This window comes from Pseudopipra pipra, chromosome 5, assembly GCF_036250125.1.
Source record: "Pseudopipra pipra isolate bDixPip1 chromosome 5, bDixPip1.hap1, whole genome shotgun sequence".
NCBI classification, from domain to species: Eukaryota; Metazoa; Chordata; class Aves; order Passeriformes; family Pipridae; genus Pseudopipra; species Pseudopipra pipra.
In genome coordinates, this window is record NC_087553.1 from 69607301 (window position 1) to 69633794 (window position 26494).

At 44.0% G+C, this 26494-nt stretch overlaps 1 protein-coding gene across 2 annotated transcripts; it reads right to left on the reverse strand.

Annotated features, from left to right (window-relative positions):
* Positions 1-413: 413 nt before the first annotated feature.
* PROSER2 (proline and serine rich 2) lies at positions 414-24847 on the reverse strand. 2 transcript variants are annotated; one of them, XM_064656509.1, is made up of 4 exons: positions 24690-24847; positions 15064-15279; positions 5042-5294; positions 414-4212 (listed from the first exon to the last, which is right to left on the reverse strand). In XM_064656509.1, exons 2-4 carry the CDS (start codon positions 15196-15198, stop codon positions 3224-3226), a joined length of 1377 nt encoding a protein of 458 aa, XP_064512579.1. In that variant the 5' UTR covers positions 15199-15279; positions 24690-24847; the 3' UTR covers positions 414-3223. The 2 variants fall into 2 exon arrangements, with proteins under 2 accessions (XP_064512579.1, XP_064512578.1); XM_064656508.1 differs by having other exon boundaries at positions 5039-5294.
* Positions 24848-26494: the final 1647 nt, after the last annotated feature.

Genomic DNA, 26494 nt, shown 5'->3' on the forward strand with positions numbered 1-26494 from the left:
ACTCTCGTATGGTAACAGCCTTGGAAACAAAGATGTGCTCCTCTTCTTTCACATATACAACATTCCTCTTGGAAAAGCCATTTTAATAATGAAAACATTGTGAGATAGGGGCTTTTTTCCAAGTCAAACACTGTTCAGGATGAACTTCATTCCTGCAAGGACCCTGGTCACAGCTCCAGCTGCCCAGCAGTGAGAATGCACATCTCTTGTCAGACACAATCCTTTTTTTTTGTTGTTGTCCCCTCCCCTCCCTGTTGTCCCAGGGTTGAGGTCTGGCTCACACACATCCACAGTTACAAAAAGAAAGGTTATTAAGGTTATTAAATTGGTATTAGTCATTAAGTCACCTCCCTCCTCCCAGAAGGATTCACTCTATGGAGTGACAAGAACCAAAAGGCCACCTGCCATCAGCAATCATTTCATTGGGTTTATCCCAGTTTAATGGATGATTTATCAGATTTGTGCAAGACAGTTACCTCTAACACAAAGGGAAAAAAGTAAAATCACAGCAACATATACACACAAAACAAGATACACAAAATAGAGCTAAATTTATATACAGGTTATTAGCAGCTAGACTTAACTTCATTTAGTACATGGCTTTACTTACTACAGTTTTAGGCACAGAGAAGAATTTATCAGTAGGATATTTGCTATAATGAAGGGCCACAATGAATACCTCGTTCCAAGTCCTCCCTGGGCAGAAACTGCTTTACCTAATGAAGATCTAACTCTCACTTCCCACCAGTTGAGGACACAGCCCTGCACAAAGGATGAAAGAACATGATCCAGCTAATTCAGCATAGGCAGCTTTATAATTTAGATATTAAACACCTAATTTGTTTTTTTTTAAATAGGGTTACATTACAGAGTTATTGAACTGGACTGCATTTCAATGAAGTAGTGTCAGGGTTCCCCCTCCACCCCCTGTCTGCTCAGCATGGACTCCAGCTGTAAACAACTCAAAGAGGAGCTGGCGAGGAATGATTAGATGTGAAGATTGCTTTGTACGCACTTCACATCCAGAATGAAGAATTTGCTTTACCAGGACTGAAAAGCACAAAGGTCATGAAACATTTAAATTTACTTAGCAGGTTATGTTAATAAATTATGATTCATCATCCACATGTAGGACTCCATGCCAGCCTGCAGTGAAGCACGTGCTTGGATGTATTTTCTGTGCTCCCCTGTCTTTCTGATTTAGGACTGGAGACTCAGAGCCCAGCAGAAGAAGCATGTGCTGTGCTCACAGCACACAGGCAGCCTTTTTTGTTCCAGCAGCACGTCTCACGTTCGGTTATGCACGCCTAAGTGCTCTGCCAGCCCAGGAATGGCCACATATTTTAATTACTGATTGCTTATGTATAGTAAGCCTCTCACAGTGAGGAACACGATCACTTCCCCAGTGAAAAGGCTGAAAAGAATAACTGCATAACAGAACCAGCCAGATACCGTAACAACACGATTAAAAATTAAAGCAGCAAGCAGATAATTAAAAAAAAAAAAAAAAAACACACACAAAAAGGCAAAAAAACTCCAACTTATGAGGCAGGTTGAGAATAACACAAAGGTTTTTCCTTCACAACAGCTTCATTTACAAGTAAAGCTCAGCAAGTTTGAAATACTTTATCACAAGAACTCCAAACTTGTTTATCACAGTTATGGCAGAGCTCCTGATCAAAGGGTGTGTCGGTTTCTGCTATAGCCACTCCCCTCCTCTTCTCCAAGGTTTATTGCTCAGCTCCTTGGGAAAAGGAGTGGGTTGCTTGAGGCTTAAAAAGTGCAGAGAATAAGTCAGCTTTTCCCTTTAGAAAACAAGCAAACACCGAAAACTCAAACATCGAGGAATAACAACAAAAAAACTGAGAGGGTTTGGAGTTTGGCATTTGATTTTGAAGTGGCCATTCTGGATGTTTTCAGGTATACAAAAAGGGAAGGAGTTTTAACATGGAAGAGCAGCTTTCCATATTAAAAAAAAATAAAATCATATCAACACACAAATATCTTTTGGGACCATCTTTAAAAGCATGTCTGTTGAACAAAGGCAAAATACCATCAACTTGGACCATTCAGGAATGACGTGCTCTTACACACAGCCCTCCTGTAACTCCACTTAACCTGCACGAATTTTGGCTGTAACTTGTTATGGATTGGCAGGGCAGAATCAAATAAGGCTGTGAACAAAGGATTCTGACTAGAGGAAGATCACATGACAGTTTTAGAAGTAAAAGAACTTACAATTACTCAGTGTAGTACAGCTACTGTTCAAAAAGGAACAGTTCCTTCCCAGAACCCCAACGTAAAAGACAAGACTTTTGACATCAGGGTCTTGCATTTGGTACAAAGTTAACTTGTTCCTATGGCTTCTCTGCTGTGAGACCATCCCTGGTACAGAACAGTTGGGGTCACAGATTGTCAGGAGGCTCTTTGGCTGTCAGTGTGAAAACCGGTGCATATCCTTGAGGCTTTTCTGGAGCCTTTCACTGGACACGTGGGTTGGTCGAGCATGACCAAGAAGCAGGTGGCTGGGAAGAAAGGCAAGACTTCAGGGGCAGCAGCAGAGTGGTGCAGTCACCCATTCAGAGCTTGGGCTGCCCTGTCCAGGAGAAGGTCAAAGCAGAAGCCACTCTGTGCACAGACTGGAGGGAAGCGCACGGAGAGCGAGGGAGCAGAAGACTCCACCACTGGGAGGGAACGAAGCCAAGCCAGATAACACAGAAAACAAAAAGAAGTCACAGAAGGGTGTCACACTGCTCAGAAATTTCAGCTTGGACATTATCTCGAGCTCCCACAGACAGACAGATAGACACGTGGGCGAGACAAACGGAGCTCTTGGTTTTGGCTTCAGAAAGAGCAGAAGGAAGAGTCGCCGCTCAGTTCGCTATGTACAACAATACTGCACTGTACACTTCATTAACGAGATGCTGCCTGACACAGTCCAGCATTAATTAAATAAAATTCCTCTTAGTCACAAAGAGCAACAGCTCAGTATCTCTGCAGGAAGGAGAGCCAGACCCCACTGCTGTACATGACCATACGTGGTGCCAGTCCCGGGATGAACACGAGTGGTCATTCCACAGTGCCTGGTACCTCCCCAGCTTGCCTGAAACAGAGAACTTTCCCTTTTTTCTTCCAATCCATCTGGTCCCAATTCTGTTGGGACTATTCCAGCACCAAGCCATGCCATGACTTCCCTCCCACTGCCACAACATTCCCATCCACGTTACGCCGTCTCTTTCAGTAGCCCCAGTTTCCGAAGGGCCTCTCTCCGAGCTTCTTCTGTTGAGCCACGGCCAGAAAACTTCACCGTTATCCCTTGGGATCGAAATCCTGAAGGTCTAGGCAGCGATCCTGATCTCCTCCTCATGTCCAGGCTTACAGCAGGCTGTTTGTAATCATTACAGCTTTTCTCTGTGTTCTGCTGTGCGCTGATGACCTTGTTAGTGGCAAGAGCGACCTCTGGTTTTATTGTTACAGTTTTGCCCATAGGAAGGAAAGGGCTGGGCTCTCTTTTTAAAGCCTCATGGATGTTTTTATATCCATTGGTAACAGCATCTGCCTGTTTGGACTGCACATCAACCTGCTGAGTGCTTGGGGCATGGTCCACTTGGTCCTGAGCTGGCTTTCCCTTAACTAGGCCGAGTTTCGTCAGGGCCTCGTATCGTGTTTGCTCGGAAGAGAGATCCCGTAAGGAAGAACTTCTGTTACGTGACAAGAAATCACTTTTGTGCAGCTTCTCCTCCAGCTCAGCTGCCAGCAAAGCTCCTCCATTGATGTTGGCCAGCACCTGGGCTCGCCGCTCCTGGACGTTCACGGCGGCTTTGGAAATCGTCTCATTGAACTCTTTGCCACTGACATTCGTTATGTTGATGTTGCTGGGGAACCGGTGCAGTTTGGGGGCAGGGGCAGGAGGGTGTTTTGGTGCCACGAAATGATCCCCATTGGCCACTGGGGTTTTCTTCCTGTCCGAATTCCTGTCCTTGAGGGCGCCGGGGAAGCGCGCCCTGCTCTCCGCCTGCTGCTCACACATCTGCTGGGCCATGATGAGGGGAGTGGGCACAGAGCGGAGCAATTTTGGGTGCTGCACTGGAGGAGGGGGTGGAGGAGGAAGAGGAAGTGCCTCAGACACTGGTGGTGGAGCAGGGGGATACGGGGGAAGGTCAGCAGGTACAGCTGGCTTGGGACTCTCGGCTCTCCAGGGAGCATCCAACACTAAAAACACAAAGCACCAATGATGCCATTAAGTCTTCACACACAGCAGAATGCAAGGCTTCCTTTCAGCATCATTTCTCCCCTCCCCCAGAAACTTTCCAACTCAAACTCAGCCCACATTGCCAGAAGAAACAATAACTGAGCCAGCAATGGCATCTTGTAGGCGACACTATAGGCCAGGTCACCACACTTACAATGCAGTCACTGGCAGCCCTCTTCCTGCCTGTCATTCACACTCTGCATGTTGCTTCACTGGGTTTCAATGGCTGCTCTTCTGCAAGAATTTTGCAGTTCTTATTTTTCAATCACAAGAGCCAGGAGAGGACGCATTACATCCCACTGGATGTACTGGCTGATACAGTGTCTTGGTGCAAACTTATTGGATAGGATTGCCTGCCTTTCAGTCCCACACAAAGTAACACTGCAAACAATCTGCCACCTTAAAACTCTTAGAGAAAGTCTTAAGAGGTCTTAGAGAAAAGCAGAGCATGAACAGACAGAATACTGTTTGCCTTGCTGCAATGACTGTGCACAACAGTGACAACTCAGTCACCAGGCAGAGGACTGAGATCACAGTCCAAAAACTTCATTATATGTGTGACCTCCATGAGAGATAAGGAAAAATGGAAAAAAAAAATGTTATACTAACAGCAAGAATTTCAGAAACCCCAGGGCAAATGAAAATCACAGTCCTTAGAGCTCCTGATGTGCAACAGTCATCCCGAGGCAGTAAGGAAGGTACAGAATTACTTTAGCTGTTTCCAATGAGAACTGGAATAGGTCAGGGATAGATCAAAGGGAAACCCACCCTTGCAAGAAATACAACTACCTGGCTCTGTATCTCTGCTAGAAGGGCCTTCATGGTCACTGCTCTCAGGTGTTGACTGCACTAAGTCGATGATATCTTCAGTCTCTGAGTGACTGGACACGTTTTCTTCTGTCGACCTTGGAGACTGGCAGTGGATGCCACTGTCACGTAGAGCCATCTCCTCCAAGTCATCTTCTAAGGCATCTATGGTTTCCTCAAAGAACATAAGAACATCCTGTTCCTCGTGAGTTAAGTATTTCAGGCTCTCATCATCCTATGGGGGGAAAAAAGAAAAAAAAAAACAGAAAGATTAATGCCTTCCCAAAGAGGCATCGAGGCACTACAATGCAAGAGGACAAAAAAATATTAAAAAACCAAAAGAGCAGCAACTGGTATTATGCCCTTTAAAATACCCAATCAGTTTTGTGTCAGATTCAGGGACAAGGCTTGGGGAGCAGCACTGGGGGGGAAAGGGTACACTCAGGACAGTCCAACAAATGGGCCGATTCCCATTTTGACGTAGTCCAAAATGGGATTGGCTTCTAGAGGCAGAGCTGGAGCTGAGAAGTGCCTCTACCACTACACACCATGAGTTATCCAGAGTTATGTGGCAGATTACAAAGAAGTAATAGTAAGGAGGGAGAGGGTTTCTAAAGATATTACCCTTTGAGTTATAGAAAGGAAAAATTAAGACTAAATATGAGGATGTGCTCCATGTGCTCCCTGGAAGTACAGTGCCTTGGGCTATTTTCTTTAGCAGGAAACGATCCTGTAGACCACAGAAGTGAGAAATAATCACCTGGATTATCCAGTCTTCATTTTCTCTGAGTCACTGCTCTTGATTAACTTGATTAACACAGTATCACTATGAGAAGCTGGGCAGCAGTGCCCTAACTCTTTTCCCTCCACCCTGGGAAACACTCACTTTTCCAGAAGCTTGGAGATGACAAAGAATGATTAAGAAAGGCACTACATTAAGACAATGGATACAGGAAAGACATTTCCCAAGAGAACTGTGTAAGTTCTGGAATGCAAGTAAGTATTGTTGAAATGTAAGTGAGGTTTTCCCTTTTCTGGATTGAATTTCCCCCCTGCCAGGCATATACTGGAAACTTTGCCCTCAGTAACTTCACAAGAAGCATCAGCAAAGCAATACAAGACTTTGTATCCTTTCTCATCTCTACTTTTCAATTCTCCAAGGACACCTGATTCATGTGCAGGCAAGGTAAAAAGGCTACTTCTCAATGGAGGGCTGGGAGAATTTAGGTAAATACATAAAGGTATGCAGTACAAATATCCAAGAGGAGCCACGTTCTTGCTAGGGCAGCACAACTTGCTTCAAACTCACCAGGCCTGTTCAGATCATCTTACAGTAGATTAGACTAAAAAAACCTGAGTGCAGCTCTACCTGTTAACTCCCTGCACAAACAAAGCTTTTATCCCCATCCTCAGCATTAAAAATAACAACAACGTACCTCTGCAGGAAAGTAACGCCTGTAGATGAAGAACTATAACGTGCTGCATTGTACCAAAATTGGTACCAAAACTGCAGCAAAACTGCTACAAAAGCTAGAATTTGGATGCCCTTTGCCAATGCCTATTTAAAGGGGATGAACTTCAAAGGCTGACGTATTCCACAGCTCGCACCCACCACATGTCAGAGCTTTCAAAGGCCAAGGAAAGTTTTACAGCTGCACTTGAAAAGCAAGAGGCAGACAAGCCTTCCTTTTTGTCTTTTTTTTTTTTTTCCCCTTAATGGATGTTGCAATCTCCTTCCTTCCCCACCCAAATACTCATAGGGCTGCTATGTCTAGTAGGCGAGAGAATGACAGGAAAGGAGTCCTTGTTAGGTAGGCCCGAGCTGGAGCTGAACAGGACTCCAAGAACCTTTTGTGGAGGGTGAGCTCATTGCAAGAGCCAGACTTCCACAGGCAAAGGAAAGAAAGAGGGGGTTATGTTTAAGAAATTCTCAGTGGCAGCAGATCCAGAGCGTGGCACAGTACAGGAATTACTGCACCACACTGTGCATCTAAAAAAACTGCTCCCACGTGAGCTTAACTCGCTTGATCAAGAGCTGAGCAAAACAGTATGTGAAGAGAAGCAAAGACTGCCAGAAGCCCTTCATTCCATCCTTTTCTATGCTGCAAGACTGAGCACTTTTCCATGCCAGGTAAGATTTGCAGGAGAGCTCCACCTGACTTACCATCCTCACAAATCTTGCTGAAATGAGCAGTGTCCCTTTAGGTGAAGGATGTGAACTGAGTAACTATCCCTTTGTGAACACATCTGCAGTAAGTGGCATACCAAGCTGTGAAAGGCCAACCCCATCTCTGTTAGCACTTCCATCTCCTCCCTCGTGCAGCTTCCCTTCAAGATGACCAATGGCACATTTCATCAGCAAAAAAGAGACAACAGCTCAGGAGAACGGGCAGTGTTAGGTCAGGTCGCTGTACTGAGATGCAAGGCATCCAGTCTGGCTGGAAACTCCCTCAGGCAAGGCATGTTTCAGTTTGCCAGACAAGGAAACAATCCCATTTTAGACACACAGGCACAGTGAAAAAAACCTACTCAAGCTGGTCAAACCAAAGGAGCTCAGAGATGCAAAGCAAGCAGTGACTTGATTTACCACTGGTCTGAGAACAGGGCTGTATTACAGAATTCTCACTTGGATTACTTGTATTATAGTGAAGCTTTCAGAGGGATGGGAGGAATTTTTTTTTGTAGTTAACAGGTGCCAATTTTAATTAAGGTTACCAAGTCTATTTGCAATTAGTTCATTTTTCATATATTCCAAGTACTGGAACAGTTCATATTCTTTCCAGGCTGGTTTTCCAGGCCTCCCTTCTCCTCCATGAATCTGGGTTTTTTTAGTAGCCAAAGAAAGGTCTTTTCAGCTACTTGAGTTATTCATCTCATACTTTCCATATACTCCCTACTCTTGATACACAAACACACCTTCCATAACTAAATTTCACCTACACCTAACACTACAGACTTTAAAACTCCTGTCAAAAGACAGGCTAAATTTGAAAGTTGAAAATTCTGCCTCAGCTTCAAATTAAATTAAATTAGGAGGATTAAAAAGATTGTTTGGACGGAAGAAATTTGGGATGCAAGCAGCTGAAATAGCTGAGTATGCTCAGCTGGCATTAATATTTTAGCTGTCTGTGCAGCCAAACATTTCCTGCTTACACCAAATAGGAAAGAGTCTGTTATGATAATGTCTGGTATAAAAGAGAGAAAAAAAAAAAGAAATAAGAAAGCAAGAAAAAATAAAAGAAGAATAGAATCAGTTTCATAGAAAAGATCCCTTTCCTACCTGTCCAAAACAGTAACTTAATATCAGAGGCCCACAATTTTTGACATGCATTTGGAGAAATTTCAGAACATCAAATGTAGACCTAGAATCCTAAGACCAGCACAGCTTTGACAGGAACAGAATAGCACAGGAAATCCCAAGACAACTGCAGTGCTTAAAAAAAGAAAGAAAACTCACTCTTCTGAGAACTGCTAAAGAACTAAACTTCAATTAGCAAAATAACAGAACACCAGATTCAACTGATTTATCAATCAGCTGGCAGCACCAAAGAACTAACAGGCACGATTCCATGGGAGAGAAATGACTGGATGCTTCTCAAAAAACAAAACAAACAAAAACAACAACAACAACAACAACAACAAATGAAGGGAGCAAACAATTGTAACATGCAGTAGAAAGGCTGATGTAGCACCACTTGGGCCCAGCCTGTTAATGACAAGGCAGTTCTACCTGTTAGAAAAAAGGGGTGCAAAGAAAGCCCTGTGTGCAGGAACAGTATCAGAACAGGTACAAAACACAGAAGGCAAGTACCTCTGACTAGATTTACAGAAAGGGGAGACAGAATGGATTATATTTGAGTTGGAAGCAAGTGCATTACAGATAACATGAACTATAATACAGGATCAGACCAAAAAGTCCCTTTAGCTCAGCATCCCCCAGCAGCCAGGGACACACAGCACAGGGGAGCGGGGCTGCAGGGGGAGAGCATTGCTGTAGGTTGGATGGATTGATATTTTTCTCCCCTCCATCCCTCCAGTTTCCAGCAATGCATGGCTTAAGGACTTCCCAGATGCATCTGTGTACTTAATAGCTCTTAATGAGCTTTTCTAGCACAAATTTGTCTTACTGTGTGAGCCCATGGAAACGACTGGCATGCACAGCATTCTGTGGCAGGGAGTTCCACGCTGTAATTGCGTGCTGTGTCAAAAAGTGCTTCCTCTACAACCCACTAGCTGATGATTTTGATAATACCATTTCATTTGGTGAAGAAGACTATAATACTGAATGTTGTTTTCTTCAGTTTATGAGCATAATTGTACCCATGTGCTTCATAATGGGTAGCAAACCATATAATCAATAGGTCCTAAGTGAGGAAACAAATTATCTACCAGTATTTAAAAGACAAACTAGATGAACCAAAGTCATAAACTGACTAAATTACTTCTAACCTATTTTTAAAAAAGCAAGCTGAAGATCTGCTTAAACTCTGAAAGCATCTTTTTGATAAACAAAGGCTGATCAGCTTGTAATTTCTTTTTTCCTTTAATTTCTATGTTAGAACAACCTTCAGAAAAATGGGGAGAAATTTCAGGCAAAAGCCACTACATAATTTTTACAAAAATCAAATAACTTCACACCAATTTCATTTCTCCTGAGGTGGTTACTGACTTGGCTGATAGGTATAAGCATGAGATGTCATATACCCAGATTTTATGAAATGGCCTCAAAAAATGCTCTCCCAGATGAATAAGGAAGCTATGCTGAGATGAAGTTACTGCAAGGTGCCTGTGTAATCTGTGATTCTCTCAGTTGCAGTGCCATAAAGAGGGAAAAAGGTGCCGTTCAGGTATGCAGAGCCCCTCCTGGGATATATTAACCAGGGTGATGACATGACAGCACATCCTCATTGAGAACACGGAGTTCAGCTTCAGCTGCTGAACTTTGGAAAGGATGCAGCCAAGCTGGACTGGGTCCAGAGCAAAGCAGGGAGTGCTGAGAGTTTAGCTGCACAGGATGGCTGAAATAATGGAGCATGTTTTATTTAAAACAGGGAAGAATGAATGGGTGGTGGGCAGAGGCAGCCCTGTGTGTAATTTAATATATAAAAAGCTGACCACCCTTATCACAGACAACAAATTTTCCCTACATGCACTGAAGGCGAGACAAGTGGAAGTTGGCTTTCACATGACAGAAACTCTAATCCAAGTATTCCAGGAAAAGTAGTGGAGCACAAAGAAAACACTTTGGAAGTTCAGGAATGCCTATCAGTGTGGGTTAAAGAGCAGACTTGCCCACCTGCTGGAATAGCCTTTATCTACCAGATCCTGCTTTGAAGCAGAATGGTGCAGTTCCTGCACAGAGCACAAATTGCCTTCAGGATCTATATTCTCACTAGCACATTTTACAGCAAGGTCATTCCTTGCTAGGAATCAGGCTCTTATTTTTCCAAGGCATACAGCTTCCAGGTCATACTAACATGAGTTTCAAGTGGATAAAGCATAGCATAGCTCTGTCCACACCCTGTAAGGAATGGTTCCACCTGCCCCATTACAGCTGTATCCACACAACACATCAAATTCTTCTCATTTTTTGTGTATTGTTATTTGGCAAAGTACTTGGACATGCTGAAAGGTCTCATAGTACAGCAAACCCTGTGGAGTATCAGTGTCAAGAGGGAAAACCACGTTCCTTTTATGAAAGGAATCTTTCTCGGCACTTTCCCTTGAACATACCTGAAAGTGCATCTCAGCATGACAGGATTCTGCACACTCAAATTGTGAGAGAACAAGGCAGCAGTGGGCTAACAGACACACCATCTGTCCTCTTCCAAAAGCCCTAAAACCACACTGGAATCCCTGGACCCCTTCAGAGAGGCTGGGGCAAAGAGATAGTAATGTGGTGCACTTAGAAAGCCAGGTCTGGTGTATTTAAATTATCTGTACTGATCCAAAAAGGACAAAGGTCATAACAACTAACTTTTAGGCTACAAGAGACATCATAACTACAAAAGAACCAGGTCAGCCCTGAGTTAAATGCTGAGTGTGTGCAACAAGACACTGAACCAGCTCAGACTACTCAGAAGATACTTGTTCTTCATGTCTATGTAACCAAAATTCAAAATGTCACCTGTACAATACAAGTGACAAACCAGCTCCAGTGACTGGATACCAAGTCTTGTTAGAGCCACAGAGGAACCTTGTCTGAAGAAATAACAAACAGAATAAGCAAAACATCTTTTTGGAATCATGGCCATCAGCCAGTTTAAGCCACTTGATTAGTGACCAAGTGAAACAGTCACTTGACCAAACTGTGGAGGTCACCACTGCCCCAAACAGAGTGGTGGTGGCAGTAACTGAGGATCTGTCTAACCCAAAGGTGAAAATAAGATAAAATTAAAAACTCAGAGTGTGACCACTGAGAATAATGAGAACTCACTATCCTTCAAACCTATCACTCAGTAAGGCATGTCCAGATACAGAAAGTACTGAAGTAGCAGCAACAGATCCCAGGCACTGACACAGCTTATTATTAGTGCAGTTGCAATTAGCACAGCTCCCTTCAGGTACGACCAGCACCTCTGCCATGGTTTTCACAGGTAACACTATTGTCCCAGCATGTTATCCCCACCTAGAAACTAAAGTAGTTACTCATGGCTGAGAATAGATACCCAGTCCAATTACCAGAGGGAAGCACTGAAAGAGAAGGATTGGCTCTTAAGAAGTCAATCTGGGCCTATTCAGTCAATGGAACAAGACAAATTGCTTCAAAAAAAGCCAAGACCCAGTTTTACCTCTGAATTAAGTGTCCTTAAATTGCTGCAACCGTATTGCATGGCAAGTTAATTCTTATACCACATGTCAGGGAGTGTCATTCAAGCATGGGGTTTGGAAGCCAGAATTGCCAAGAACAGAGTGTTTTTGTTTACCCTCTCCCTTGGATAGGGCAACCGATTCCATGTATTGAGAGAAGGTACACTTCTCTCATGCTTTTGCCAAGCAGATGTATGGAAACCACCTTTGTCAAAAAGAAACCAGAACATACATGCAAATTCATGTCCTCATGTATAACAGCCTCTGTGGTTATAAACGTTGGTGTGAGATGAAAATACCATGGCAAACATTCCTCCCATCTAAAAACAGTGTCCATCTGCTGTGTTAGATATGGCAGCACAAATCCAGATCCAAACATCCATCATTTCTAGGAAAATTATCCTGCAGTCAAGGCAGGATATCAGCACCTTGCTTTTCATTTCAAAAAAACCAAATTTGGCTTGAAGGCCTGCAATTGCCCAAGATCAGCTGAAAGCACCATGGCCTAGGTAAAAAGCAGCTGAGAAATCCGGCAAAATTAAACTGATGTGACAACAGGGAAGAATCACACACACAGAATTTTAAGACCTTTTCAGCACATGGCAGTTGATGTCCATGTCCTAGTCATTCCTAAACTGACAACCAGTTCCACAGCAAGCAATGCCAGCACAGACATGGGATGCACAACCAGCCAAGAGCCAAACCAGCTCTGAGCAGTCAGTGTAGGCTCAGGCCAGTCCAAGTGTTTGTCCCCATTATCTCATCTCTGGGTTTGTTTGACTTCCACAGATGCAATACAAAGGTTATATTTAGTGACTAATGCAGTGTGACACTGAGAAGAGCTTGCTTTTTTATAATCAAGTAGGAAGAAACCCGCAGAAGTACAGGCCTGACATAAGAAGCACTGCTACCCTGTTCCTTTCCAAGGCCATTACAAAAAAACAAACAAAACAAATCAAAATCGACCCTGACCTTCCTTGCTGTGTCTCTAGGTGAACAGACCCAGGAAAGTGATAAATGAAGAGGCAGATAAGTCTGTAGTTGCTTCTGTTTCAGGGCTTTGAAGGTCTGGTGTGCCTGAAAATACTCACCAGAATTTCCTTTCTCAGAATTTGTGTAGTAAGAAATTATTTGTCTACACAAAGTTATCTATCCCCTTCTTCTCATTAGGCCACCAGAACTTCTGCATCTTCTGAACTTTTATATCAAAACTACAGAGGCAAGAAGTTAACGTCTCTGGGAGCATGTTCCAGCAATTAGGCAGAATAGGCAGAATTTCCTTAATATTCAGTTCAACACAGACCCATTTGCAAACTCAGAAACTGAAATTCTGCCTATATTGAAGAGAGTTTGCACTTCTCAACCTATTATTCCACACATGCTAGCTGTCATCCTTATTGGACATGCCACCTACTACACTGCTGGAAGAACAACCACAGAAGGGGACCTGTGGCACCAGAATTAACTTGTCAGTACAGCTCCACTTTCTCCATGCACAAACTCAAACAAGACAAACTAAAGGCTCTTGGAACAACTTCTTCTAACACACAGGTCTGATGGGAATTGCCTAAATCTGCAGCCAACTTTTACTCCATCTATAAATTAGTGCATTACAGAGCAGGAAGGGATTCCAATTCCAGCTGATGCATCATCATATGGGTTATCACATGGCAAGATCCAGCTGGATTAAGGGAATCTACGTCATTTTCTGACACAGCAGACCCAGGATGAGACTGTACAAACAGACTGATTTAGACACAGCATTGCTATTCAATACTGATTTTGTCAAATGTCTAGCCTCATGCCTGCTTACTGCAGCTAAGAATAAACCCCATGGAAACATAACTGGCTACTAGTGTGATAACCTGGGAACCTAATGTTAAGAGTAATGAACAAAATTAACTTGTAATTCTGCATAAAATGAAGTTGTAATTCTTTAACAAAGTACCACTCAGACTGTAATTCTCTAAGATTCAACCAGTTTTCATGTAATAAACAACATACACTAACTACCTGAGTCCAAACAGTGTACTTGGCTCTTGACATCCCCTCACCCTGACCCTTCACAAATGTTTTCTAGAGCAGATCAGAAACAGTTAAGGGACTAAATTCCATAATACTTGTTTTGTGTTTTAACCAGCAACACAAGCTGAAGGATACAGCATCATATTAACAGAGCTGTATTTTCAGTAGAAACAACCAAGAGGGAACAGCTTTAGAGTTACCTCCAGCTGCCAAAAAGCTCACAAAGTAGCACAAAACCACTGAGCATTTCTGAGGTGCATAGATAAACAGAGGGGCCAACCTGCCAACTTACTCTCTCCACTTACTCTTCTACACAGAAAACTACTACATTAAAAGGCAGCTGGCAGGGAGGGCAGAGGGAAAGAGGTGGAAAGCCTAAATCCATGTTTAAGGCAAGACAGAGATTTAGATTTCCATTTAGGGAAGGCATGTTTACCAGAGTGCTCTTTCCCCAATTAAAAATGGATGCTTTTCAAATGGTTAGGATGATAAAAAAAAATCTGGAAGGAACCATACCTGCTTTCTAGGCTTAGCCTGTCACAGTACAAAGACTACTGTTGAGTTCAGTGCCTGATTCACCCTGCTAATTGGGAAAAATGCAGAAGTGCATCCTACTCCCTCAGTTACTCACACACAATTTAAATGGCCACACACTCATGCTCACTGATGTGAAGACAGCTTTGTTTGTGGTGATGCATTTGTTACTCATCTAATTAAGGTGGAATAAGTCGAGACCTTTATTCACAAGTGTCAACAAAGAGCTTAAGCAAAAAACAGTGTGTAGAACCAACACTATGCTTAAGTTCCTTTACAAGCTACTTAACAAAGCAAGGGCAGAGCTGTGCACCAAACTGTGCCCCAGTGAGGGTGACTGCACCGAGCAGCCCAGTGTAATGCCTGCTCCTTACCACCATTCCCAGCTCTCAGGGAGGAAGGGCTGGAGAGGAGCACCCTCCAAGCTCTCAGAGACAATCAGACCAGAATAACAAGCTCTTTTAACAAAGTACAGAAGTCATTTCTGGCCTTTGAGTTAAACAACCAAGACCACAAGCAACCACTCAGGACTAGAAACGGGAAAAATCACTCTTGATAAAACAAAAATCCTGTGATGTGAACAGAGCTTCTAATGTAATCTGTACCACCAAGCACAGGGCTCATTAAACACTTACCAAGGCAAGATTTCTGCACCTGGCTTGGCTGCCACGGTTCTCCACACTGCCAGCCCTCTCCATGCTCCCATGTGCGTGCTCTGGAGAGGTTTGGGAGGCCATTTCAGGAGAATCCGAGAGGAGATTTCTAGGCATCACACTTCCCTGGCTTATCAGTCCCGATGTAGCACAGAAAGCTGTCAGTGTGTTACGTGGGGCTGGTGGCTTTGTTCATGTCTGGAAACAGAGAACAACGTGGTACATTTAAATCTGCTTGTTAAAATACTCGAAAAGGAACAGAAAATAAGTGGTAAAGAAAGATCCCACACAAGTTAATAAAGGCCATATCTTTAATGCTCTGGAGCACATCTACCACTTACAGGCACCTTTTTAAAAAATGCTTTTATTCAAAAGGGTGACTTTGAAAAATCCATAGAAGGGAAAAAAGGATAGAAAGAAAGGTTCTGTACCCCCTCTTGTGTGCTTCCAAACCAGATGTATATAGGCAGCTACAAGCACAGACCCTGCATACATATTTCTATAGATTCAGTTTGTGTTTTCCAGTCTGACACATCATTAACAGTAATAAAATCCCATTGGCTGAGATATCAATTGGCCCAGCTCAAGTAGCTTTATTAGCTTTTACACAAGAATTCTATTTATTGGATCACACAAGGGAAACAGAACCCAGTTCATTTCCTAAGACTGCTGCAGATAACTCACATGTTACTGAAGCAGCTCTATGCCACCTACATCTGGTGAAAGATCCACGAGCAGAACTTGGTGCCACTTTTGCACCAACGTGTTACAAATCGCATTTTAAAGCTTAAAGAGCTTTTATTTCACTCAGCCATGAAGAAACAGTACTTGTACATTTGGAAGACACTTACTGGAACAGACAAATGCAGCAGCACTCACTGGAGCAAAAGCCCCCAGTTTTTTAAGCTATCCCAGTGCCCAGTTCTGTAACACCGCTCTGAATTGTCGTCATCTCCCAAAACACCCTGGCAGAACTTTTTCCTCTACTCTCAAGGACACAAAGACAAAAGTCATCTCAGTGCACTAACAGCATGAAGAGGGGGGTAGGCAAAAAGTAGAACCCAGCTCATTTCTCGCTCCAATACATTAAGACATCCTTTGCAACAAGAAATGGCCTTGTTTTCTAGCAGTCCATCTTTCCCCCCGCCCTGCCTGTGACCCGTGAACAGCAGTGACACGTTCCTCAAAACAGCTGGTACCACGTTATAGGCAGCCAGCTGGGAACTGGATCCCATTCCCCCGACACTGCACACTGAAATGAGATGGTCCTGCTTCCCAAGTGCTTCTCCCTTTATTATGGTTCGAGAGGCGACATGAGAAGCAGAGTCAAGCCCGCATTTCCAATTCAATCGGATTACTCCTCCTGGCTCCCCACCGCTGTGGGCTGAGGGCTGGGAAACCAGAGCCTTCTGGTAAGCTGATTAGTGTTTCAGAGCAGTGAGATAACATCTGCCAACACTGAGCAACAATTCCATCCCGCTGATCGCCTCCTCCCAGGAGAGGGCTATGACATTACCAGAGGTGCGTCGCCTACGCCGCAGCACCGACGTGTGTCCTGTGGGAAAGCTCCCACACAATGTAGCTAGGCTGCAGTCCAGCCAGTCTTGGAAGCACATCCACAATCCAGAGCGCTGGATTGCCACAACAAAAGTATCGGGTAGCTTTTCTTAGGAACATTAGGTCTAATGATCAAGAGTTAGCCATGCTTTTACACAAAAGGAACATTCTTCCTTCCCTCTATTAATAACATCAGCTATAAATAGATACAAAGCACCATCATGATGGGCTTTAGGTGATGACACAGCGGTAGAAACATGCTCGTGGTCCTGGTTTTCAGATCTGCAGGACAGAGAGACACGGGAGCACTGAGGCAGCTGCTGCACCTCTGGCTGCTGCATACCCAGGCAGAAGGATAAATGGGAAAAGAGCAGCCCAAGCCTAGAACACACTCTGCAACAGCAGCTCCATCTACAACAAACCCTGTGGTGCTGAACAGCCACACACAAACACACCCACAGAAGAAAACACGTCATTTTTAGAAGCCAACATTATCAGTGAAAATCTTGACCCCTCTGAAATCCTACACAAACACACACAAATACATATAATTTTTAGAAGGGAAGACTATCAGAAGAAATCTAGACACCTCTGAAATTCACAGAAAACTCCCACTGACTTCAGATTTCATCCTATGACTTTCAAGGTGATGTTCAGATGGAAAAGGAGCGAGTACTCCTACTGACATCACCATAAGGTAAACATTATTTATTTCTCATCAGCACTTTTAAGCTGCAGCACCCATTTTTATCCAAGTGTCCCCCATATAAACTGAACATACCATGCTTGTTCAGTCCCTCAGTGATATGTTATAGACTACTAGATTTCTAGATTTATACTCAAAACTGTGAACATTTTATAGACCACATTATGAGAGGTCATAGCTGCAGATTACAACAGATATCTGTTGTAATCCACATTTAAAGACCAACCACATGAAGATATTAATCCAAGTTACTAAGAAACCAGTCAACAGGCCCAAATTTTGAGGGAGAAGTATTTAAGAGTATTGTTCTTTTTCCAACAGCAAGACCTTGTATAACCAGGACTGAGTTTCATGCTGGGCTATCTGCATCCAGGACAGCAGGAACACCCACGTTCAGTAATAATAAACTTTAAAGCCACAAGTTCTAAATAACAACTAATAACTCTGCTCCCAGCAAGCTCCCATTATTCATCCTGGAGCTCCAGCTCAGATGTTTCATGAAGGTCCTGAACAATAACTAAAGGCAGGGAGAGTGACTGGTTCAGAGAGCTGCCCACACAAGAGCCAGTATCAGGAATTATGGCACCAGTCCTGCTTTTGTGTTGGAAGCTGTGGCTTCTTTGGGGGTTTTACTCATTTCAGAAGAGCTTGGGAGCAGTGCAATAGCCCATGAGCCTGCAGAAAGGGTGTGGGGGAAGATCTTTTTTCCTTTTTATCTCTCATATCATCTTCAACACTTCAAGGGTATGTGCCATTAAGATCATAACCCATTCATATACATTATTTCTTCTTCTCTTTCCGTTTTTTTTTGGTTTTTGTTTTTTTTTTTTTTTTTTTTTTTTTTTGTGCTTTGAGAAACTCCTACACCTTTGTACTCTAGCACAGCTCGAGCTGACGTGAGGCTGACTGGCACTGCTGCAATGCATACAGCATTTGCTTTACAGACAAATTCCCCTCCTAACCATTCCTAACACTGAAGTCCCTTCACCCTTTTCATGTCCCCTGTTATTATGTGAACAACTTTATATATTGAAGATAGAAACAGTCAAGAATCTAATGAGTTTCCAGACCCCATTGCCTGTTTCAGGAGGATTGCCAAGGAAACAAGAAAGGGTTCAAAACTAAGGTAACTGTGCTCAGAGAGAGCAGGAACAGCAGGATGACAGGCGGCTGTTCCTCCTGACCTTCGGAGAGGCATTAAATATGAAAGCTGGTCGCAATGGGATTTGTTGTTCAGTCATTGTAGTGAGGATTTTTTTAGCTTGGTTTAAGAGATGTGTGCCTGTACCACTAGGGATTCATAATAAAAAAATACCAGACCGTGACAGGAGTGCAGAAGTGTGACAGGACCAATGCTATTTGGAGAGATGATCCCAAATATTAAACCAAAAAGATATCTTAGGGTAGATGTGATTTTATCAGCCGAAGTAATTACTTCTTGCTTACACTGGAGGTAGCCTTCATGAGATATTTAAAACAATAAAAGTCACATATCACGCATGTTTGTCAGAGGATATCAGGAGGAAATTGAAAGATTCTGAAGTTAGCACTGAATTTCACCTCCAAAGATTTAATTTTGCTTTGACACAGGCACATAATTCAAACAGAATGTATTAAGTTGCCATCAAAGATAAGGTGAGGTCTGTCCTTCCAAAAAGGATATTTTTATAGTTTTGCTGACTAAGATCACTCCTTTGCTGAAGCTCACTGTTAGCATTTACAAGGGACTGTTTCTATAGTAGCAGGAGATTGAAAAAATTGTTTATTAACTATCCTGTTTGAAGACGAGCTTCATAGGCAAAGAGATCAATCCCACTAAAGTGCAAGACATTTAGATGCTAAAAAAAAAAAAAAAAATCAACTGCTACATAAGCCAAGAGCCAGCAGAGAGCATCATGCCATTAACTGCAAAATAGATTTAAGGTGAGTTGACAAAATTTACAAAATTATCATACATTTTTAAAAGGGCACAAGGCTAGTCTGTCCCCTTCACCACACACACAATTTCTAGAACACTCTTTGCATTAAATGTTTCTCAAGACAGGTTTCTAAGCCTCAACCATACTCTGAGCATCACATACACCTTGCCTGTTCTTAAGCAGCTGTTCCTTAGTGATACAACTGAAACAGAGGAACTGGCCAGTGAACTTCAAGGTTGGTTTGATGTGCCAGCTGTAAACAGACACAGCAATGCCACACTCAGCTCTGTGCACACTGTCACTCATCTTGCACTCTGTGGGGCTGGTGGAGTTTGGAGAGTTAAGCATCTGGAAAAAACATCTGGAAATACTCTGTGGTCATCTGATGTATTAACATGGGATGTTTATAAAACTGATGGTACAGGGCCAGACTAGAGACCTGTATCTCCATCAGCCTCTGACAGCTGGCAGCAGAGCACATAAAACAAGGCAAAGGAGAGCAGGAATTCATTCAGATTCCTGCGTGTTGTGGTCAGGAGACCACAGGGCTTCCCAAAACAGGCCAGGCATTTGTGTCTAATAACCTCATGAATTTTTCCTTGTATTAAGTGCTCCTGCAACATACCTTTGAACCTGCTGTACAAGACCAGGGCTAAACAAAACCAGCTGGTCCATGACATGTCTTCACTGAGCCACTGCTGTTCCAAACTCCTCGAAACTAACTGATGGTTAGTTATGGTTAGGGTGGACACATTTCCTCCTTCAGAGCTATCAGCAACTGAATTCTTCCTACCTTCCTCAGTATATGAAATGCAGAGTAAATCCTTGAGCTGCAGAGGTAACCCACGTCCTACTCTTGTGATATATAATATTTAAGCTTTCTAGTAGAAGAATAGACTAAGCAACAACTGCCTACAAAGGCCAAACCTCACAAACTCCAGGAGCATAAAGGATGGCCAAAGAGGTTTTGCTGAGCGCATGAAACCCAGAGTCAGATAGTAAATTTGTTCCTATAGAAAGAGTCAAAACAACACTTAAGTAACAATTGACATCACTTGATGTTTAGGAACCAGGGTTGTCCAGCATGGTTAAATTCTGACTTTTCTTCTCCATATCATAAATGTGGAAGCTTATGATAATGTGCTATTTTACTATGATTCACATTTTATCTCCTCATGAAAAATCCTATCTGCCTGATAGGCAGTCATGGCCATTTAACATCCAGTAACCAGGAAATGTTCCTGCCCTTGTTTGGAGAGGGAATGCCATCACAGCATGGTCAGACAAACAGAAATGCTGACCATTAATAAAAAAAGAAAAAAAATACACACACACACACAGAGACTATGACAGGATGGTCCTCTAAAGGAAAGCCAGGCCAACAGCATTTTTATAGACACTTCCTTAGACATCAGTGCTGATTGATATTTTCAGAATAGGTGACAAGTCAGATGGAAAAATGTTTAGCCAAGTATGAACTCAAGGTGCTCTCATGGCAGCCCATGACAAAACACGCAACTGCTTCCAAAGGAATTAGAGTGATAACAACCACATAGGACTCCCAGAATTCAATGCATGCAACACTGATATTTTGTTTTAAACTTTCTGGTTTCTGTGGTGCGCTTGTGACAATTCAAACTTTCCTCTTCAGGCTGGAGAGCTACAAAATCCGTTAGCTTTAAAGCTAAAAACAAAGATTCTCTCAGTCCTCTAAATCTGGAAGCTGGAGCCTCAAGAAACACACTGAATGTCATTCATAAAACTTGCGCTAGAATTTGTGAGAGCTGCCAACAGTGAAATAATTAATCCTGTGTACACAGGTTTTTAAAAGAACTAGATGGGCAAGGCACCAATTCAGTAAAACTGAAATCTGACTTCACCGGGACATTTCATCACATGCTTAAATGGTTCGGAGAATTGGATCTCAAATTAGATGTAGCAACCACTTAAAAAGAAAGGAAACAATCACAAACCAACATTTTCATTGCCCAAGTAATAATTCAATTACTTCACTGAATTCTCCAAATCATGCTTTGCTCAGAAACAATGCCTAAGGTCACACCTTTGACCACCTTAATCCAAGCCTCAAGATACCAGAAAAAGAGGATTCCATACCGTGCTGCATTCTTAACTGGTCTTTCTAGATTTTCAAGAACAGCTTTTTTACTTTTTTTTGAAACCCTATATTGTTACCTGCTGAAGACAGCCAAGCCAGCACAAGAGCCTAGATCATCAGTACCTCAATCCTTCTCTCTGCAGCATTTGGGAAACGCTGCTTCTTTTAAAGCAGACAGTGGAATACCAATGCAGGATTTGATGATGCTAAGAGTGCTGGTCCACCTCAAGACAAATCATCCGGGGAAAAAAAGCAACTGTGAAGCATGTTTTCACATGTCTTTGCCTTTTCCCTTGTAAGTAAACTCTGTTCTCAATTTACTGCATCCCCACAGCTTCACTGAATCCTGTTGCCCAAAGCAAAGGCCAGTGGCAAAGGTTCATATACAGCACTGTGGATGAAACCACCAAAGATCCCTGAAGTGCTCACATTTCCCACACCAACAGAATCCCTTCCTGCCCCAAGTAAAAATAAAACTACAGCCAGTGACAAGTAGTTACCTTTCCTCAGGTTAAGGTCTGACCCAAGGACAACCCTAAGGCTCCCACTGGTCCTTTCCAGCTGAGATTTGATGACCAGTAGCTGCTCAGTGGGAGAACTGCATGTGATACCCAGAGCTGTCTAGTCCAGTGTCATGCGGGGCTTTAAAGACATCCAGGTGATGGCTGAGCTCTCCCCTGATTCAAATGCCCTTATGCAAATTTCAACAAGGAAAGCTCCCATTCTTTTAAAGTTACTCCTTTCAAATCTCCCCTGTTAACATCAGGGTGGTGCTATCTGTGACAGCCAACACTTTAGAGACATCAAGTGTACATAAACAATTTCAGGCAGAGACGCCTCTGTAATTAGCCAACTTCTGTCTTGCTACAGGTGCAGCATCGCTGGGGTTTAGGGTTTCATTATGTAACTACTGCTACACTCATAGCAATGGTGAGCCAAATCCTGTTTTACAGAGCATTTAAGACAGCAAGATAATTTTTAGCCCCAGTATGGTTGTGTCACTGTCACAGCTGGATTTTAGGCTGCTTTCTTATGGTTTTTTTTTTTGTGACTGCTGTGCTGGTATAAGAAGGAAGGCAGACGTCATCTGAAGCACAAAGCAGAGGTGTTTACTTTAAAAATCAACTCATGTATGGACATTTCATTCCTATGTAAGTACATAAAGGTCTGCCTGCCCAAAATAAACAGAGCTGAAAAAAGCAATGGCAAACCAGAGCAGTAAAGTCTTGCCCTGGACTTTACTTGGTACAGGTTTAATCCATGCACACCCAGTTGAAAAGGATATATTTAAGCAGTTAGTTATACTGGAAATTAAAATTACTTGCTTTTATTTTTTAATTAAAAAAAAACAAAACAGAGGAGGGAGGACTTGGTAACAGTAACAGCCTGTCTAGCTGGCTTTGAAAGCCACATTCATATGCTCATTTATTTTCATGCTCCAGTATTTTAGAAGGTCAGTCAGCCTGAGACTTGTCAACTGCTCAGGAGTTAAGTTGTTCCAGTTACTATATCCAACTGGCAACCCCTCTGCCAACATTCTTGGTTAATATTTCTCTCAGAGGCACACAGAAAAAAATCAGCTATGACTAGCAGAGGAGAGGAGTTTTACTACTGACAAAACAGAGACACAATATAGAATCTCCCTGTTCCTTTCCAATGCCAGGCATTACTTGCACTTCTAGTCATAAAACTTCATTTTACTCATTCACTTTCCCTAGTAAAACCCCCAAACAAATCCTTGATAAGAAAGCCACTGCTGAAAAATCTATTCCATTTCTGAGAAATAATTAATATCTTCACTTCCTGGAAATCCAAGCGAGCAACACTTTTTCCCCCCTTTTTACTGTTTAAACACCAGTTCCCCCCTTATACAACAGTAATTACTGCAAAGGAAGGAGAAAAACCACAATCATTATTCTTTAAAGTAGTACCTGTACAAGGAAGTCCATCTGCAATGCTGCATTAGTCAAGGATCTGTGGCAAAGTCTTAAAATAATACCTTTTTATTAGCCTAAGCCAGAAATTGCAAAAGCTTTTAAAGCTAAGACTTAAGCTTAAGGGTTTGGAAAAAAGTCTTTTCCTTCTATGCCTTTCATAAAAGGAAGGGGAAAGGAAATAGCTGTTACATATCTGATACTTGTTATGGTTTAAAGTACTTGCAAAACCTTTGGAAAGATAAGACAGCCTCCCCCAAATCTCTTTCCCATTTCATCTGCATGCTTGTTACCGCAGGAATCATCTCCTGCTACACCCATGCACAGGACCAAGCACAAGAGCTCCACTTCCAGCAACCTCCTCTCGCTGCCACGCTAAAACAAAAACTATTCAGGAAACATGCCCTTGAGATCCTGGATTACTGAAAATCCCGAGAGTGTTTTTAAGGCTGTGCTTTCTCTTTGCACATACTAGACCTCGCCCGAACCACCTAAGATTAAGATCTTAAGGAGCACCAGCCATCTCATGCTTACCACCTCCAGATGGAAAAAGCACCTGACAGGGGAAGGGAGGGGGGAAAAAAAGTATTTTGAACTAGAATCTGCTGCTGTTTACACCAACATCTTTTCCAATGGTAACGTGTAATTGCAGAGAGTCAGAAAGCCAAGAGGAGGCACAAGGCAGGTGCTTCCCATCACCCTCAGTCCGTCAGGTACACCACACATCCAAAGTTTAACAGCGAACGGGTACAGAACCTTTACTTAAACATATTTCCTTTAAGCTGCCAATTAGCACAAGCAAATTGTTTTTAAGTTATCACGGGGAAGAACAAGAAACCCGTGACGGGGGGTTCGGGGGGGGTGTGTGTGTGGAATTCTTAACAGCTCAGCGGTGGGAAACCAAGCCTCACACAGAGCAGGGGAGCAGTTCGCTGAACCAAAACTAACCCAAGCCCAAAGCTGCTCTCCGGGGCTGTCCCCGGTGCCTTTCCCCGCTCCCTTGGTCTCTGTCCCCGGTCCCACCCAGAGCCCGCAAGAAGCAGCGCACGGAGCACCCGCCGCCCCGAACGCCGCTGCTCTGGGAACAGGAGGGAAGGATAATTAAAAATCCATTAGTGAGTAATAAGAGCAACGCCGGACCATTCCCCCGTCGCGGGCTGACAGGGGCGCGGAGCTCCGCGGCCTCCCCCCGAGGGGACACCGAGCCGGGGGCAGGCGGAGCGGGGAGAGATCGCCAGCGGATCCCAGTCCCGAGGGGAGACAAGCGCGGGAGCCGGGGACGGGAGGAGGGACTGAGGGAGGGAGGGAGGGAAGATCCGCTGAGCCGGGGGCTCCGGCGGGGCGAGGGGAGCTCCCTGAGGGGGGGCGGCACTCACCGGCGGCGGGGCCCGCGCCGCTCCCGGCGAAGGGCGAGCAGGTGCCGGGGCTCGGCCGAGCAGCCGCCCCGCTCTCCTGCGCACTGCGCCGGCCGCCACCCACGGCGGGCGGATAAAGCGGCCGGGCGGTGCCTCAGCCCGGCCCGGGGTGGGAGCGACGCCCGCCGCGGCCCCGCCTCGCCCGGGCGGCACCGCCGCCTTTGTCCCGGCGCTCGGGGCAGGGCGTGAGGGAGCGATTCCGCCCTCCGGAGGGGGCGGCGGGCGCTGCGCGGCGTGAGGGGCTGCGCTGCCACAGCACCCCCAGAGCGCTGCCCGAGGGGACCCCGGTGTGTGACAGATACGGAGGCGATCAGGGCTCTGGAGCATCTCTCTTACGGGGAAAGGCTGGGGGAGCTCGGCCTGATCGGCCTCGAGAAGAGGCGACTGAGAGACCTCATTAATGTATATAAGTATTTAAAGGGTGGGTGGCAAGAGAATGGATCCAGGCTCTGCTTGTTGGTGCCCAGCCCAGCCAGGCAACTGGCAGAAACTGATGCCCAGAAAGTTCCACCTGAACATGATGAAGAACCTCTTTATTGTGTAAGTGACAGTGCACTGGAACAGGTTGCCCAGAGGGGGTGTGGAGTCTCCCTCACTGCAGATACTCCAGAACTGTCTGGTCACAATCCTGTGCCATGTGCTCTGGAATGATCCTTCTTGAGGTTGAACCACATGACCCACTGTGCTCCTTTCCAACCTGACGCACTCTGTGATTCTTTGCCCCCCTGTGAGGGAGGAGAGCTGGGTGCCGTGGTGGGCGCAGTGCGGGGGACAGTGACACCTTTGGCTCCCTCAGAGAACCCTGAGGTAAAACCTTGCCCAGCCCCAGTCGTGCCCAGAAAAGTTGTTGCTGTTCCATCCCTGGAAGTGTTCAAGGCCAGGTTGGATGGGGCCTGGAGCAACCTGGTCTGGTGGAAGGTGTCCCTGCCCATAGCAGGGGGGTTGGAATGAGATGAACTTCAAGGTCCCCTTCCAGCCCAAACCATTTTATGATTCTATGAGGATAAATTGTGTTGGAGCTGGTGTCTGAGGCATTTTTCCCTCTGCTAAGGGAAGCTACTGGGAAATGATGAGGGTAAGAGATGGTAGAAAATGACTGTCCCAACCACCTGAGCCTGTGTCCTCAATGAGAAAAAGAGGTTTGTGTGCCTTGTTAATCTGTGCCACCCATATATTTAACAGCTCAATAACAAATATCACCTATTTGTACTCTTATTTATTGCTAATATATCATCATACTCACAGGTATTTATCAGGTGATGGTGTTCTCTCCCTCCTTCATTGTGCAAGGCCCTAGCAGCCATCAAATTAACAGTTTGACTTATGCTGTTAAAATTTCAAGCTGCTCTCAGAAATCATTGTTGTTCATCCACGCTGTTGTGGCTGAAATATTCATACTCAAAGTATGGAAGATGGAGATGTTTCAAAAAGATGCAATTCTACCCAAAATAAATGGCATAACAGGACTGGGAAGAGAGATCAGTGCAATGTGGGGCAGCGAGGGCGGGACAAGATTAGACTACCCCCAATCTGTAGCTTTCTCTTGAGCATTCTCCAGAGATACAGGAGCAGTGTCCAGGAGGAAAAAGAATGACTGAGATTCCAAAAAGAGACTTAACTTGGGTAATTTTTGGTTATGTTAAAGCTGATGTCTAATCTAAGCTGTTTGGTCATAGTGCAGCCAAGAGAGAGAGGTTATTTCCATGGGCTTAAGAGGAGTTGGACAAATCATGTTGTGAGGAAACACATCTCCAGTGGCTGTAGAG